Below are 18,628 nucleotides of genomic sequence, written 5' to 3'. Positions count from 1 at the left end.
CTGACCTTTCTAGTGGCAGTAACATCTGCTCGGGGATCAGTGAGCTATAGGCTTTGTCATCTCCGCCTCCATAACTTAATATCTACCCAGGCATGCTGGTTCTTCATACTAGAGCATCCTTCCTACTGAAAGTGGTCACTCCCTTTCATGCAGGCCAGTCCATCACTCTGCCTTCCTTTTACTCTCTGCCTCACCCCTCTAAAGAAGAGGAGAGACTCCATTGCCTAGATCCAAAAAGAGTTTTGTCATTTTACCTTGACTGCACAAAAAGTTCCATGTGTGACTTTATGGGGTACGTCAGAACCAGAAAAGGAAGGGTAGTGCAGAAGTGGATCATCTCATGATGGATAGTGCTCGGCATCCAAATCTGCTATGCACTGGCAAAAAAGCAACCTCCTGAAGGTTTGCGAGCTCATTCTACCAGAGTTAAAGCTGCGACCACTACATTAGCTCTCTAGCATGTGTCCTGGTTACCTCAGACAGTAATGTGGACTTCATTGCACACATTTACGAAGCAATATTGCCTTGATAGTCAAATCCGTCAGGCTGGAGTTGTGCCCATTTGATCTCACAGGACTTTTTCTAGTACAATTTGTGTTGAGCCCCACCTCTGGGGAGGTATTGCGTGGGTATCTATTCTATGGTGAGGAATCTGTGGCTAGAAATCTCTATCAGATCAACAAGTTACTTATCTTTGTAAAGCCTTATCTGGTAGAAACTATCTAGCTGCAGAATTCTTACCGACTGACCCATCGTCCCTGCTCTGCAAACAAGTTTAGAGTGAAGGTTTCTTCCCCTTTCAAGGGGCCTAGTTTAACTCACCAGTGGTCCGTGTTCTTCGTGGCTTCACGTTTCAGGCGTGGAAAGTCTTTAAAAGAAACTGATGTGAGTGCACTGGGGTCTCCTATACAGGCACCACGCACAACACTTCCAGCGCTGACGATTCTACTTGGAACCGAATGATGCCGTCTACCTGTGTGCAGGGATACTGCTTACCAAAAGATTCCTGATCCAATCTGAGGTTTAGGGATTATTCTAAGATATGAAATCTGAGACTATTTGGAGTTGTTACTGAAAATAAGTAACTTATTCTTTAGAGTTACGGTATTTACTCAAAGAGGACCTATCAGTAGTAAATCCCCAGGTCCCCATAGGATCAGTGTATCATCGGTCCATCTCTAGACCTAATACAACAGTCAATACCAGGATGTATCTAGAATCACAAATTTAGAATATATTTCTAAAAGTCTTGAGAAAGCCCCCGCCCAACAGGCACTTAGAGGGGTGAAACATATGTTGGCTGTAATGCAGAAATGTATTTAACAAACCGTATAAAGAAGATAGAGGATGTTTTAGTAATTCTACAGGGAGTGCAGAATTATTAGGCAAGTTGTATTTTTGAGGATTAATTTTATTATTGAACAACAACCATGTTCTCAATGAACCCAAAAAACTCATTAATATCAAAGCTGAATATTTTTGGAAGTAGTTTTTAGTTTGTTTTTAGTTTTAGCTATGTTAGGGGGATATCTGTGTGTGCAGGTGACTATTACTGTGCATAATTATTAGGCAACTTAACAAAAAACAAATATATACCCATTTCAATTACTTATTATTACCAGTGAAACCAATATAACATCTCAACATTCACAAATATACATTTCTGACATTCAAAAACAAAAACAAATCAGTGACCAATATAGCCACCTTTCTTTGCAAGGACACTCAAAAGCCTGCCATCCATGGATTCTGTCAGTGTTTTGATCTGTTCACCATCAACATTGCGTGCAGCAGCAACCACAGCCTCCCAGACACTGTTCAGAGAGGTGTACTGTTTTCCCTCCTTGTAAATCTCACATTTGATGATGGACCACAGGTTCTCAATGGGGTTCAGATCAGGTGAACAAGGAGGCCATGTCATTAGATTTCCTTCTTTTATACCCTTTCTTGCCAGCCACGCTGTGGAGTACTTGGATGCGTGTGATGGAGCATTGTCCTGCATGAAAATCATGTTTTTCTTGAAGGATGCAGACTTCTTCCTGTACCACTGCTTGAAGAAGGTGTCTTCCAGGAACGGGCAGTAGGACTGGGAGTTGAGCTTGACTCCATCCACAACCCGAAAAGGCCCCACAAGCTCATCTTTGATGATACCAGCCCAAACCAGTACTCCACCTCCACCTTGCTGGCGTCTGAGTCGGACTGGAGCTCTCTGCCCTTTACCAATCCAGCCACGGGCCCATCCATCTGGCCCATCAAGACTCACTCTCATTTCATCAGTCCATAAAACCTTGGAAAATCAGTCTTGAGATATTTCTTGGCCCAGTCTTGACATTTCAGCTTGTGTGTCTTGTTCAGTGGTGGTCGTCTTTCAGCCTTTCTTACCTTGGCCATGTCTCTGAGTATTGCACACCTTGTGCTTTTGGGCACTCCAGTGATGTTGCAGCTCTGAAATATGGCCAAACTGGTGGCAAGTGGCATCGTGGCATCGTGGCAGCTGCACGCTTGACTTTTCTCAGTTCATGGGCAGTTATTTTGCGCCTTGGTTTTTCCACACGCTTCTTGCGACCCTGTTGACTATTTTGAATGAAACGCTTGATTGTTCGATGATCACGCTTCAGAAGCTTTGCAATTTTAAGAGTGCTGCATCCCTCTGCAAGATATCTCACTATTTTTGACTTTTCTGAGCCTGTCAAGTCCTTCTTTTGACCCATTTTGCCAATGGAAAGGAAGTTGCCTAATAATTATGCACACCTGATATAGGGTGTTGATGTCATTAGACCACACCCCTTCTCATTACAGAGATGCACATCACCTAATATGCTTAATTGGTAGTAGGCTTTCGAGCCTATACAGCTTGGAGTAAGACAACATGCATAAAGAGGATGATGTGGTCAAAATACTCATTTGCCTAATAATTCTGCACTCCCTGTACATTTGAAATAAAGCCTGAGCAAATATAATACTGCATTGAACTTGATCATATTCCATATTTGGATGTTTAGACAAAAAGCTACAGGAAACCCGTACACTCAGCACAATACAATTCTAACCAGGAGGAGTAGTTGGCCCAACCTCTAAGGAGCGTTAAAGGAGTTTTCCAACCCAAGCTCTACAACAAAATATCACAACTTGTGAAGCAATACAGGCATACCGGGCAGAGAGGGAGAAGGTAGGGCCTTCAACTTGCACAAATCTTGCCAAAAAGTAGTAGCCTGATGCAAGCCAAAGGAGGGTCTGCGTAGGTTTCATTCATGCATGATCACCTTAGCTCCTATCCCATTCTGAAATAAACAACCTAGGAAACCCACACCACCAACCACATTGTCACCTATTGAGTCACTGTTGCCAGCACAGTATATTCAAGAAGATTCAGATCAGGATCTCACAGCAGGCCAGCCAGACCCTTATGAAGACCCAATACCAACAGATAATGGAAAGGCAGACAGTCACTGCACAGTCAGTCACAGAGCACCTCCAGACAACAGCAAAACTCTTGACATCATTGGAGAGGGAGGGTATCTGTCAGTGTGCCAAAGTCATAACCGACTCTTTCGCATTCGTTCCCATGCTTTGGAGCCATTCTGGATACGGTGCAGTTTCGGGGCCATCTCTCCATCATGATGAGTTTAGGACATTCGGGCTTTGATCCCGATTTTTCACCCTTGGACCTGGGTCTTGGTGAGGGGGTGGCTGTGAGGATTCTTGGCCTGCTGCATCCTTCTCGTCGATCATGGCATGGGCCTATGCCGGATCTGCAGTGAAAGCTGAATTTGTAATGGGGCCAGCACTAAGGGAACCTGTCAAATTCGATCTAGGTTTCAAAGGAGACTGAAAGATCAGCAGCAATGATTGCTTGACCACAGTTGCACCAGTGACTGATTCCTCTCCAGGCCTTGAAAAATCATAAAAATGTTACTAGACCTGCAGGTCGAGTAACTTGAATAATCTACTTGACCATAACTGTAATATGCTTGACCCGTAAACGAGTCTCAAATTGTGTGATCCTAGTCAAATATTTTAGTTTACAGAGTGGCCTTTTTCTTCTTTGTCAAATACAAGGGTACCTCCAAATATGTGATCTCAGCATTTTTGCTGTACAAAAAAGGTCTTTGTTTGATTAAATAGACTAATCGTTTGCCTCCTGTATAAAAATAATCTATCCCACATATATGGAACACATGATGCATTACTTGCCTCTTAGTTTACTAATAACTTTGCCTCGGGCCGGAGTGTTTCTCAGGTTATCTTTAAACACTTCATTTTAATAAATATTTTACTAAAGCATGATGTGGTTGCACACTGTCATTTACAAACCAAACATTTCCAAGAAATGTCCAAAACCCTTCCCAGTAACTTGCTGCTTTACTGAAAAAACAAATAATGTATTAACAAACTGAAAATAGGGTTTCAGAAAACATATTTATTCTTTGCACATAACCAAGTAAAGTGTTCTGATTTGTTTTCATCCTATCAAAATATTTTTTCATCACAAAGAAGTACAAACAGTGGGCTTTTGCAACTACTGAAATGTATTTTGGAAATGTTTGCATAGTTGACTTAGCTATTTAAAAGTTGTTTGTTAGTTAAAACCTGACAAAATCCTGGAACTCTGCAGTGAGAAGGAAAATTAATTGTAAGGCTAAGTGACTTTTGACCTCTGTCTCTGAACACAGAGTAACTGTGACAAAAACAAGATTTAAAGTTATCTTTATTGCTCCTCCACTTTCTGACTGAACAGAATACCTATTTTTTGTCAGCTCGCCAGAAGGGACAAGTAGCTCCTCAAAATAGCTCAACCTGATAAACTTTGACTCCCATTGCAAGTGGGCGAGTAGCTTTTTCGAGGTGAGGCTCTCCTTGCCTCACCTTGAGCTGAAGGTAGTGACGGATGTGTCACTTCTGCGATGGGAAGGTCATCTAATAGAAGTGGAGATCAGAGGACTCTGGTCTTTCCACATCAGTCTTTTGGAGTTACAGGCCATTCCCTTGGACCTGAAAGCCTTCCTACCATCTGTCAAAGGAAGGCTGGTTCAGGTTCTCACGGACAACACATCACCATGTGGTACTGCACCAAGCAAGTGGGGGTAGGGTTCTGGGCCCTATGACAGGAAGCAGTTTGTTTTGGGGGATTGATGGAGCGTCAAGGCATTTCCCTGGCCATGAACCACCTGATGGGTTCTTTGAATGGCAGGGCAGACAAAATCAGCCAGCAGCGCCTGGTGATCACCATTGTTTGCTACACACAAAGGTGGAACATGGTACCTTCCACTAGTGAAGAGAACCCTAACCAAATTTCTTCGCCACCACAGGGAACCCGTGGTGTTGAAACTTGTGCACACTGAAGTTCCCGAGAAAGCAGTCTCACAGAGATGCAGTCCCGGTAGAGTGGAGCACGGGATTCCTATGCTCATTTCTGCCACTGCCTATCCTGTCTCAAATTCTGAAAAAGATCAGAAACCATGGGGCTTTGTGACACAGAATTGGGCAAAAAGAGTGTGGTATCTGAAATGTCTGGGCAAGAGCATTTGTCCTACGATTAGGCTACAGCTTTAGGAGGATAGCATGCGACAGCTGCAGGGCAGGGTCTTGCACCTTCAGGTGTGGAGGCTGAGCCACAGCAGTTGACTGGGTTTGACTCTTCCTCCCAGATTTGCGTTTGTCACACTGGTTGTCAGGCATGCCCTAGCATGTCTGACAGGGACTTGGACAGGTTTGTAGCCAGCTGTGGTACACTCAGTTGTGACCTGTTACAGGCCAATCTGTCAGATGTCTTGTTTGTTTTATTTCAGGCCCAGCAAGTACTTTCAGTGGGCCTGGTTAAAAGAGATTTGTCTGCCTTTTTATGTTTACCAGACCAGCAGTCCTTGTTCAAATCACATGTAATGAAATTTATGAAAGGTTTGACTCATTTGTTGCTTCCTAAACCCTTCGTGGTGCTGCATTGTTATTTTACTTGGTGCTCATTTTTCTCATGTACATGGCGTTTGAACCAGTGCATTCATGTCCACTGTGTTTGCTGACTCTAAATACTATGTTCTGGTCGCTGTAACTTCGGCTCATCACATGAGTGAACTCCGAATTTTCTCAGTGCAACCAACTTTCATCTCCTTTTTCTCCAGACAAAGTAGTTTTGATGATGATGATGGCGGCCTTTTTAGGAAAAATTTGTGCTGCTTTTTCACATTGGGCTATCCATCTCTCAACATTCATTGCTTCCCTCACCTCTCAAAAGAGGAGGGAAAGACTTTATATACTGGGCCCCAAAAGAGCTTTAAGTTTTTAGATTGATCACACAAAAGATTGGGTGGTTGATCAGCTCTTTGTTTTGTTTTGCAAAGAAACCCAAGACATTGCAGAAAAGGGATCTGTCAAGGTGTATAGCCCTCTACATTAAGATCTACTACACACTAGGCAAGAAGGAGCCTCAAGAGGGGTTGATGGCCCGTTTCACCAGGAAAAAGGCTGTTTCCATTGCGCAAGCACACTGAGTCACTGTCCTTGACATTGGTTGTAAAATGGACGTTGGTGCACATGGTCATTATGCACTATTGCTTTGACAGCCGTGCCCAATGGGAAAGGCATTTCACCTCTTCGGTCCTGCAGGACTGAGCTATTCCACAGACCCACCACCTGGTACTGCTTTGGTATCTGTTCTAAAGGGGAGGAATCTGTGGTTAGAAGCATCCATCAGAAGTACAAGTTACTTACAGTGGTAATGTTTTTTCTAAAGGACACTCTTATCTAACCTCAGATTCCCTTCTTCCTTCCCCCCTCACCATTCTGTAGAATGGTCTCCAGTGGCGGTTTCTTGCTTTTCTTTGGCACAGGCGCTATTGCGCATCTGCCAGATATTCTGGAGGCCTTAGGACTTAATTCACTCCAACTGTGGCCTTCCTCTATGTGGTGTCTTCGTGGTCCACTCCCAAATGACGTGCAATAGCTTCACTTTTTGAAGCAGCCCCGGGTGGCATGAACATCAGCCCTGTGCTGCCCAGGGTGCATGCCAGTTATTACTGCCTCACCACCCCCCACAGTACCCCGACCTTTTCACAAGTCATTATAGGGAGGGCTGGGGTGAGTTAGCATCATGGACCCAACCCCGCCCTGTAATGATTTGAGAAAGGTTATGGTTACAAACAGTGCTCAATTTGAGCCTTTTGGTTACCAGTGCGGGCACCTATTTCTGGGGGTTGGCACTTAGATTTCTGCATCAGGCATTTATTGCAAGCAAAATACACATAAGGGAAGGGCAGAGGAAGAGAAAAATGAAAAGGCGCCACAAAAGGAGAAAGTAGAAAGCTGTAAGAGTGTGCTTAAGGGGCAGGAGGGGGCTGTAAATGGATTAAAGCGGCCAGAGATGGCTTCAGGGTTACATTGTCTCAACATTCTGTGCTCGCACATTTAAATGCAGCACCTGCTTGTTTCAAAGAGTTTTGGACACCAGCCCTTTTTTTATTTTTTTTACAAATTAAGCACTGGTTGCAAAGAAGCAGAAGGCTGTCTGTGTAAAAGGTGGCATGGAGGCAGAGTTTTAAGTGCGCATGTGACCTGGCGTCACCCATGTTTGGCCTCTAGGCATTATGATTGCGGCTGACTTTACCTGTGGAAAGAATGCATTTTGATGGGGATTACCACTGTTGGTACAGGTTAGGTTATGCTGTATTCTGTACAGTGCTGTGCTGTGCAAAGACTTATGTTTTTTTGTTCTCTACTCTCTACTGATGAAGGGCTAAACCCATAAACACGTGTCTAGAGATATACAGCAATGTCTGTATCAACTCTGGTGAAAAACTACAGATAATTTCCAAGTAAGCGCTAACTGTGAACTGCATTTACCAGGATGCAAAGGAGCGAACTGTGCTGGGATGTGAGGCAGTGTGCTCCCAACCCACATCTTGTGCAAAGACTACTTTAACTGTTTATTTTCTTACGAAATAACTTACCATTTAACACTTCTGTCACCATGTGCTCCTTTCTCAGGATACTATTTGTTGCCGTAGAAACGTCAAGGCATGTCAAAATGGGCTAAAGCGTATTACAATGTCCGTGAAGGAGCTCATGAAGTTAGCACTTGCCGCTGACATATGCTAGCGGCTTTTCCTCTTAAGTTCATGGCCGAATCAGCTTTCCATACTTCAGAGGTTGGAGAATTGAGTATCAATAAAACCGAGTTATAGTAACAGTGCACCCCAGAATGTTACTGAAAGGGAGTCATACTTAGGCATAATGGGCATGCCTCCTATTCCTGCAGAGATGAATGGAGCATTGAAAAGTTTGTGAAAAGTGTTTTGGGGCCTTTAATTATATTGAAGACCGGTTGAATTGTCAATAAGTAAATAGGTCAATTTATAACAGAAATTGTACTAGATAATGAACCATTTTTTACCAATTAAAAAAAAAATCCTGGTGGATGGGGGAACAAGATCCCCTGCCCTCTGAATTCCCTGTTCATGACGCTTTTGCCAAACTTAGTTACCTAATCTTATGCCCCACCACTTTCAGATTTTACCAGCCACCACTGATGGTCTCTCTTCCGATCTAAAAAGGTCCCAAATTAGAGAACTGCACACTGGTACCTCTGATTATTGTTGATCTCCACGTCAGAGCGCTTGGACAAAGACGAGAAAGAAACTGACGTCCACGTTCAACATTGGTGCTTTAATGCAGCTTATTCATCAGTTCAGGGGTGGACTGAAATCAGCGAGGAGTCTCATGGCACCAGATACTGGTGTACGTGGCAATGCTGTTCAAAGCTTCCCGATCCAGTTTGGAGCCTTGTGATATTCTGAAGAAGGAATCTGCAGTTAGAGTATCCACCAGAAGAAGCTGTACTGAAGCTAACTTGTTCTTCTTTCACATGAAACATGTTCAACTTTGATAAACATTTTAAAAGGTCAGTCCACTTTCCTGTATAGTGGAAAAACAAAAAACATGAAAAGCTGTGTGTACTTTTGCCCCCAACTTTGTTACATGGACAGTTGTAGCCTTAGAAATGGTTTAGGTAGCACCAGTAAATGTTTCCCCTACAGATTATATTGGTTTTACCTCTTTGAATGCTACTCCGTCAATGAATTGCTTCCTGAAGTTAATGCGTGCCCAATCTGTTGAAATTAAAGAACTTTGATCTCTTTTTTTGAGGTGTTCCCCACTCATGTCATCTGTAGAGTGGCCTCATAGTCTCCCCCTGGGTTTTGTTCAGACCTTATTTGCTACACAACAATGCAGTTTTGCAAGTAGATCGGTCTTTAAGTTATATTCACTTGAAGAAGGGGGGGGGATGCCCTTCCTGCCTTCATTACATTCTGTACTGCTCTGACATGTTATCCTTTTGGAATGAAAGTCCATCTTTATTATATACCCTTTATAGAAACATTTCTATGTGTAATCTTTAAATGTTTGCATCTTGCTCTATCAATACCACACTAATGGCCCAATTTAGATATGGTCCTGCTTGTCAGTGGTTCTGAGTTTTAGCCTTCACATGGTGCACAGTGTCTTATCCAAGGGCATATGGCAGTTGCACACATTCATTTTGGCTCAAATTCGCTAGTGTGAGGATTGTTTTTTGCATTATTAACACAGTGTTACGTGGGTTAGGTCTTCTAATGGTAGTAAAACAGATGAGTGATTTTCTTTTTACGTTTACAACTTTGTTGTTGTTCATGTTTGTAGTGTTTATGCTCGTTTTTAATTAGTGCAATCATACAGCTCAGAGGATCATAACAGCTTTTTTACAGGATACAAGCCAGTTGTGTCTTCTCAGGTCACCTCCTCCCACCTGCTGTTCCCCTTAGAGTTGGCTACCACCTATCACAAATGGCTCATTTCATTCATCTATCATCCTGTGCATAAAACATTATTAAACACATCTCTTTCCTTCTAGTCAATAGAGGCAGACAAAACAATGCAAGACACTTCTTCCTTCCAATAACAAAGCCAGTAAGTACAAAATACTCCAACAACTGAAAACTACCACTGAAAACCACATCTTGGAACAGCCCAACACCCCAATATCTTGACACAGTTTCAAGAACCTTGTCTGCTACATTTCCATAATTTACATTTACACTATACATACTATATTTCTGTCAGCTGAATGTGCACTCAGTAAGCAAAGGACATTTCCACCTGGTATAGATACATAAACCTCCAAAAATATGCTGTTACTCATTGACACCACAATTAACACTGTTTGTCCGATACATACTCTTTAATACTTCACATACTTCTCACAACTGTGCGTTTATTCAGCTACATAACACACAGTGTACATTGTCCTAATGTCATGCAATATGCTTGTATCATCCTTATACCTTTAAACAGTTAAGGCATTACAAAGTCTATTTAGCATGTATAAAATAAAAATCTTAGAATTAACACAACTTTGCTTCATTTGCCCTCTACAATAGCCTCATCTCATAATTGTCCACTTCAACATAGTACCGTCCTACAGTGCACCTGTAAAAACAGATAATAAACATGGTACTAACCTAATTGTTAAAAATCTAACCTGCTAATTAATATAGGTTAAATGTAGCCTTACGTAGTATTACAAACTTAACAAATGCATATTTTGTAAACAATGCTGTTCCTCGACCACCCATTCATGCTTTTAGCCTAAACCCATTTTTATTTGGAAACCAGTACTACCTTTGTTACTGCTGTTTTATCTACAATAAATATGTATTAGGGTCACAACGTACCTCAATACAATGAAGCAATAACTCTTTACACCACTCTTTTACACATATGTAGTATATTCTATTGAATTGTTTCAGAGTTTCCTATAAGTTACACGTGATACCTCTGCTTTCCATCCACTTTGAGCATCAGAATCCTATGTTTTTCTGTGATCTGCACTGATTGGCTCAAACAATAGGTCCTCAGTGATTGCCACAAATATGTTTATCATATAGTTGGTTCTCCATTCTGCAGTAGTCTTTCTTCATTGTTGCTGATCTCTCTAATTAGGAGTAGTCCTTAACTATTCATTCGGTTATTTCTTGCTCATATTACGTGTACTCCTTCAGTGTTTGCTGATCTTGTTCTCATATTCCCTTTCCATTCAATAAATAGGCACTGAAAATGACAACATATAGCAACTGTCATTATTTTTGCATCCATTTAAATTAATTTGGTAACCAATTATTCTTTTATATTCCATAGTATGTAAGTCTTCAGTTTAATTGTGAAGTGAAACAGCTCTAATCACTTTTGCCAAAGCACAATTCTTATATTTTACAGTAAGCATTAGTATAGTTTAAAACCCTTGCATCAGCTTTTCCACTTTATGCATGTGATATGCTAGTCCTTTCCATGGATATGCAGTTATACGTTTTATAATGTGTTTTACCTTGTACAATCTTTTTGTTAGTCATTAGTATTTAGTGCTCATGACTTGTCCTTGTAAGTAAATTGGCAAAGTTTTTCTAAGTTTGTTCCCTGTAATGATGGCAGCCCAGTACTTTCAATATTACAAACTCTATAACTATTTATATGAGAATCAGTAATTTCAAAGCTTTTCTCTGCACTGATGCTCCCACTTTTTCCTCCTTTTAGGGTCATGGGACTGGTGCCCTTGTTATTAGTTCTCTTTTGGACTTCCTTACGTTTGCCCTTTGTGCTCCATATAGTGAGACGACAGAAGGACAGCAGTTTGATATGCTGTTAGAAATGGTAGCATCCAATGGAAGAACTCTCTTCAGACTATTTCAGGTGAGTCTAAACTTTTAGTTCTGGTCGTTCCGTAAACACCTGAAATACCTTATTGTCCTGTAAAATATATGTATGTGTGTGTGTGTCTGTCTGTATATAGTAAGCTCATTGGTTGGGTAGATTAAAAAAAAGTGTACTTTCTTACAGTGTCATTATTTCTGTATTTTTATTTTTCCACTGTATCTTTTTAATTTTCATTTTATGTTCCTTAGCATATTTTTTTTTTTTTTTTTTTTTTTTACATTAATGCTCACAAAGTTAGCAACGTTTATCACTGTATTTTCTCTTAAGATTTTACCCTAACTAAAAGTTACTGAAGCCCTAAGAAACGGTTGTGTTTGCATTCTGAGTTCTAGATAAAAGCTTAAAAAGTACAGTGGAAAAAATGATGAATCAGGAGAGATTGAGGAGAGGAGTTCTGATATGTAGGATGAGGTAACTCAAGCATGTCAATAGTTCTGTCCAACAGAATAGATACTGACCAAGTAAGAATAACACCTCATAAAGCAGGCGTACTTTAACTGCAACATTGTATCCATTGGTCTGTTGTCTGTGGCTGAGCAAGCAGCATCAGTGCCTTAACACCACAGGTGTCTGCCACCAGGTGCCTGCCACCAGGTGCTTAATGTCTAGCAAGAAAAGGAGTACTAAACTTGTATGCCCGTTTATGAGTGGAAACTGGCCTGATCAAGATAGGAGACTATATTGGTAGACTGCTGCATTAACATATTCTTACTCAGATGAGAGATAATAGGAAATAGCCAGTCTGTGGGGTTCAGCAATTTTCTCTTTATGAAGGAAAGTAAGACGTGATTTTGTGGAATGTGTGAAGAAATGCTTGTCCTTCATTTCACAGTAAATACAAAGTTTATGGAAACATAATATGAATGAGTTTGATGGACAGCAATGTGAGGACTGCTAGGTTGCTGAAAAACTATTGCCTACTTGTAATTTGGGGAATTTAAGAGAGCACAGAACAGACAAAGTGAGCTCACCTGAGATCTTTGAAATTGAAAAGACTTTGCTGGCACCACAATTCATGAAACAATGACTAAAAAACAGTCAAAGCAGAGGTAAAGAAGTGTTACTTGTTTGTAACCTTAGTTGTGCATGCTAGGATCTTCTCTGAAGTCTTAAATGTAGAATATCACCATGCTACTGTGTGCGGACCCTGAGATTCCTCTGTTCATCCATGTAGTCTGAGCAAACTTTGAGCTGGAGGTCAATACCGCATTTTTAGTAAAAGTACATGTCATCTCCTTTGTAGAAAACAGGTCAGCCTTTACTGATTTTTTTTTTTTCTTTTCTCTCTGTCCAAGTCAGCTTAAAAGAACACAAAGTATACATTGCAGCACCTATCTTAAATCATTTTGTAGAAGTAGGAAATGGTAAACCCTTTAATTACTGATGATACTAATAAGGGGAAAGGGTGCCTGCTTAGGTCAAAGTGTACAAGGTAAAAAACAAAATATACACTGCTCCTTTAAAGAGCCAGGTGCCTCCTTATCCTAGCATGCGCAATACAGGAAATTGGCCTACCAGTTGAAGTTCTTTTTGGAAAGCAGTGTTTAAACTACTTATGACCTTTGTTGCTGAGATTATTGACTAACTGTGAGGAGGAGGGTTTGTACGGTTTCAGCGAGAATACCTACTGTGCAGCACTAGGATATCAATAGGTACCATTTCCTTGTAGTTAAGGAACTGCAGTTGAATGCTAGCTGGGATAAATCTCTTTTAAAGTAATGCCCAGATATTTTGAACATACAAGGCATAGAGCAACAAAATGACTCTCTGCAACCAGTACTCATTCACATGCACTTTGAATTTCAACTTCTTCTTTCAAGAAAACATCACTTGTCTCTTGCCTGCTGATAAGCAGTGGGGGAAATTCAGAGAAGTAACTGCAGTACTTCAGTTTTCGAACCAGGTCTTACATCAGACCAAACACTAATTAGGAGTTCTAAAGATTACAGAGAGCATAAGTTGCATATGGTCACACTGAAAAGTTAGATTTGTGGTGGTCCACGATTCAGAAGGTTTCACTGAGACGTTTAGTAAGGCTAAAGAGTTATTACTGCTACTGGTGTGAGGCCTCCTGTCCTGATTACTGTTCTCCCTCATTTTACTAAGCCAAAGCCCTCTGGAAAGGCCTGCACTCATGACCCTAACAAGTTGTTCTGCTGATTCTGGTTCTGTTTTTTTTTTTTTTTTTTTAAATAAAAATAAATAAAAAAGTCTCCTAGGAGTGTTTGGATCTTGTCATTGCGTAAGGGGAGTCTGTATAGATTGGTAGTTCATTTTTTAGCAGGGCCTCCTTAAATGGAGACCCTCCGCTCAAGTTGGCCTCCTGTTCTTGTGGTAGCAAAATCCTGTGAGATTTTGGGTTGTGATCACAAATCAACACAACATGTTCATGCATAACAGTGTTTTAGCCCAGAATTTCATCCTGAGAAAATTCCCTGCGTACAAAGGGACATGTTACTGTGTAGAAACACACACCTAATCTAATGCCATATGTGTTCATCTTGGTCTGTGGGTTGTTAAAACTAACTTTTATGAATTTTGAAAAGTTTTTTCTTTTAATGCTCTTACCCCATTAGATATTAAATCATTTTCACAAAAGAAGAAATATGCAGGTTAATCTAGCAACTATTTAATAAGATAAATAAGTGATTCATAGGAATAATGATGCTGTTCACTTGTTTCCTTCTCCATGTAATAGTTGCTGTGCTTATCAGAAGCAATTACCAGACAAGACAAAGGTTTAGTTTAGTTTTTGAGTTTGTAGAGCGCATAGCTACCCTAGGGCATCCCAGCACTAAAAGTACACAACGATTCTCGGAAGGACCGAAGGGAACAGATTAACTGCAAAAAAGGATAGTTTTCATATTCTTCCTTAAAAGAAGTTCTGAAGGTTTGTGGCAAAGTTCAGAGGGCAGAGCATTCCAGAAACAGGCAGCCCTGATGGTAAAAGAGTTACCTCCCCATGATCTCTTGGCACGAGGTATATAAATCTGTTGAGAAGATAGTGATCTCAGATGTCTAGAAGGAACATAAATGGAGATCCGCTTTCTAAAAAAAAAAAAAAAAAAAGAGGGCCCCTATTATGTAAGGCTCTATGAATGAAACACATAGATTTGAAATGAATACACTGTTTGATCGGGAGCCAGTGAAGTGTTACCAGCGCCGGTTTAGCAGAGAGATGCCTGGGGGAGTTAGTAAGAAGTCTAGCTTCTGCGTTCTGCACAATCTGCAGCCTCTTTATTACATACTCTGGGTAACTGAGATATAAAGAGTTCCCATAGTCCAGGCGAGAGAGAACCAGAGCTTGGACAAGAATTCTTCTGGCAGTGAAAGGCAGAAGTTTAAGAATCTTCCTAAGAGCTCTGATAAAACCAAAACAGACAGAGGAGATTCTTTTTACTTGCAGCTCCATCGTCAAACGAGGGTCAAGCAGGAAACCTAGGCTTTTTACCTGTGCCTTTGGGAGAGGCAATCTATTAAAAGCCTCCAAATGCAGTGCCAAAGAGGAGGCAGGGGGACCGTTGCCTACAATCAGTACTTCCGATTTGCCATCATTACATTTAAGTTTAGATTGGGTCATCCAATCACCGATATCCTTCATACAACAAGCCAAATTAGCGGAAGAGGAATCCACAATACTAGAAAGGGATACCACTAATTGGGTGTCATCGGCATAGGTGACCATTGCAAGATTATAGAGAGTGACTACTTTGGCCAAAGGTGATAAATATTGAAAAGAGTTTGGCTCAGGGAAGAGCCCTGAGGAACTCCACAAGTCAGAGGCACAACGTCAGACAAAAAAAGGGAGGTGTATATAGAAGATACTTGTGTCAAGTGTTTTGACTCCTCCTCTCTCTCGTCCAATTTCCTTCCCCTCCTCATGTATTCATGGTTTTCAGTAAATATTTGCAGGTGTGTCTAGAAAGTGCCTGGTGCGAACAGCTCACTTTGTTTTGTGATCGCTATTCTCTCCTCAGGATCCATTTTTTTAAGGTTGCTGTTCAAGAAGACCTTGACAGTAGTGGGCCAACCAATTGCTCAGCATAACAGACTCAATGGGAGGCTTGTTGTGCAGGCCCCGGCAAGCAAGATAAATCTAAATGCTTTCCTTACTGCTCCACTAGATAAAGGGTTTAAAAGGATTGATGCCTTCGGCAAAAGTTTTTACATCTAATATTCTTTGGTCCTTGAACACAGTGTGCCTCTTGCAACATGCACACTCTCTGGGATGTGAAATTGGAGATCTTGCCTGTCGCCTGAGGACTTTACAAATGTGTTCATTTAAACTATACGTGTTAGCTAGAACTAGGCTAAATATATCTTGATTGCCAGGCTGGATACTGGGGACTGAAACCCGAGCCTCGGACACCAGAGTCAATCTACTGTAACATGCATTGATGTGCTGCTGGGTTTTTCAGAGACAGTCAAGCCTCACTAATGGACATGCGTTTTGAGGAAGCCAAACCCTTTTGTGAAAAAGTAGATTTTGGCTTTCAAATTGTAAATGCAGTAGAGCTATTGATTACTCCTGTGACTGCTTTTCCTTGTTCACTAGCAGTACTGCAAGCTTTACTTGAGGGGCCTTGCCTATAATCAGAAGAGACCTCTAAAGCTGCCCTCACACCAGTTCACCCTTTTCATGACCCCAATGAGATAGGTGATGCCAGATAGAGTGGCCTACAAGAATGACATCAATCTTAATTTTCAGTTTCTGCAGCCACTGCACCTCTGCTTTAGGTTCTGTTAAAACAGCCATCTGGGCCTGAAAGGGAAGATGATTAGTTTTTGTCTACCTGGCTGGTGTCCTATTACTTAGGAAGAGTGGGTCAACAAGTTGTTGATTTTGATAAACCCTTTTACTTTTCTACCCCTCCTTATATTCCCCCATTTTTTGGCTAGATATTTGCAGACCATGCCAATATTTTCTCCGCAGATGTTCGGTCACTTCTTGTCAATGGCATGATCTAAGTGATATCGGAGGTCGAGAGGGTTACAGGATGCCACTCCACATACTTCCTGGTCACCAAGAAGAATAGTGAACTTAGATTGAGCTTGGTCCTCAGGTTTCTGAACACTTTTAAGAGAGAAAAATTAAAGATAATGCTGCCCCAGGTTTTGTTAGCCTTGGACCCCTAAAGACTGGATGGTTACCTTGGTCTTGCAGACACAAACTTTGATTGTGCTGATACTGCAGTTCCACAGGCAGTATATCTTGCTTGTAGTGGGGTCAGAACATTTCTAATTCATTGTCCTACCCTTTGCTTTTACCTCTGGCCCCAGGGGTTCATGCAACTCAAGTTTAAAGCCATGGTCCATCTTTTCTGGTCTAGGATACATATTTTGCCATATTGTGATAACTGGCTGCTGAATTAGTTCGCACCAGGTAGTTTCTGACCACCTGCAAGCCCCTGTTTCATTGCTGTCCACACTGATATTCACGATCAACAAACCAAAATCATAACTTCATTCCAGGCAGAGGATTCTTTGAAGGCCTTTCTACCCATTAATGAACTCAGGCCATTCAGGTTATGATAAATCATGGTTCTGGCAAGGATGCTACTCAGATTTCTCATTATTCAGGCCTTATGCATTTGTAGATTCCTCAGTCTTATTGGCACATGCTGATCGCCCATGAAACCTTCATCGTCAATGGGTGAAACACTGGTTGCCTTTAACCAGTATCTGCATTTTGTATGAGGCATCCTGAGACCTTCAGTTCTGGATGGCTGATGCTTACTTGGTTAGTGGCAGACTATTTTCCGTGCGTCATTCCGAGTTAACAGTATTGATGTATGATATCTGAGCTGAAGAGATCTCCTGGGTGAAGCAGAGATCAGATTACTCTGGTCTCTGATGGAGCAGAACCACTGCATCAGCCTTCTGAAGCTGCGTGTCATCCTTCTGTCCCTCAAAGCCTTTCTGTCTTCCATTAGGCACAGGTCTTTTCTGTTCCTGATGAACAGTACAACTACTACATGGTACTGCAACAGGCAGGGCAGTGTGAGGTCTGTTAGTCCATCTCTGGAGGGTTTCACGCTGTGGTTGTGCTTTGGTCCTCATGGTGTACCCTTATCGGTGAGGCACTTGATAAGTTTCCTGAATGTCAGGTTAGACAAGCTTGGTGGTTTCCATTTTGCAGACTAGGAGTGGAGTTGCTCCCAGAGGTGGTATAGGGCATCTTTGCCCAGTGGGGTGTTCCCTTGGTAGATCTGTTCACTGCCTCTGGAAGTGTGCAGTTCCCAGCATGTTGCACCATTGAGTTATCACCTTGGGGCATGGTGAGAGATGCAGTCCGCCTTCGATAGGATTCATCCTGATAGTCTCAGGCTGGCCCCATAAAGTGTGCTGCTTCTGATGGCTTAATCTGACCATATGTGCTACATTTGATTTAACACTTTGGGAGGATCTGCTCCCCGAGCAGCAGGACATAGGTCTACATCCAAGTCTCCACAATCTTCACTCCTTGCATGGCAATTGAGTGGAATCTACTAAGATGTTCTTATTGGCTGCCTGAGATAGAAGACCTTATTCTAGTTGCTTGCAGCCTAGTTGCAAAGTCTGTTTATTTTGGGCGGTGGTTTAAGTTTGTTACCTAATGTGAGGGCATGTGGGTTGACTATCTAAAAAGTAAGCCAGCTGATGTACTCCTGTTTGTTTTTAGCTTTGACCTGGGAAGGCATTGTCTGTCCACTTTTAAAGGTTATTTGTCGGCCCTTTCAGTCTCTCTTCTTTTGCCTGATTAATTCCAGTCACCTGTTTTGATGAGTTTCCTATACAGCCTCTTGTATAATTCCTCCTGTTCTCCCTTTATTATATCATTGTAGGTCCTTAATTTAGTTTTTACCTTTCTGAAATATGCACTATTTGGACCTATGCTCAGTTGCGCCCA

The 18,628-nt window shown here is 41.6% G+C and overlaps 1 protein-coding gene across 2 annotated transcripts in view; it reads left to right on the top strand.

The window, feature by feature from the left end:
* DNAJC13 (DnaJ heat shock protein family (Hsp40) member C13) overlaps window positions 1-18,628 on the top strand; it is an 876,382-nt gene that overhangs the window by 215,606 nt on the left and 642,148 nt on the right. For both annotated transcript variants that reach the window (XM_069211911.1, XM_069211910.1), the window contains exon 15: window positions 11,560-11,715. In XM_069211911.1, the coding sequence (XP_069068012.1) occupies window positions 11,560-11,715 (156 nt within the window). The remainder of the gene's footprint in view (window positions 1-11,559; window positions 11,716-18,628) is intronic.

Source organism: Pleurodeles waltl, chromosome 10, assembly GCF_031143425.1.
Source record: "Pleurodeles waltl isolate 20211129_DDA chromosome 10, aPleWal1.hap1.20221129, whole genome shotgun sequence".
NCBI classification, from domain to species: domain Eukaryota; kingdom Metazoa; phylum Chordata; class Amphibia; order Caudata; family Salamandridae; genus Pleurodeles; species Pleurodeles waltl.
This window is presented reverse-complemented; position numbering and strand designations above follow the sequence as displayed.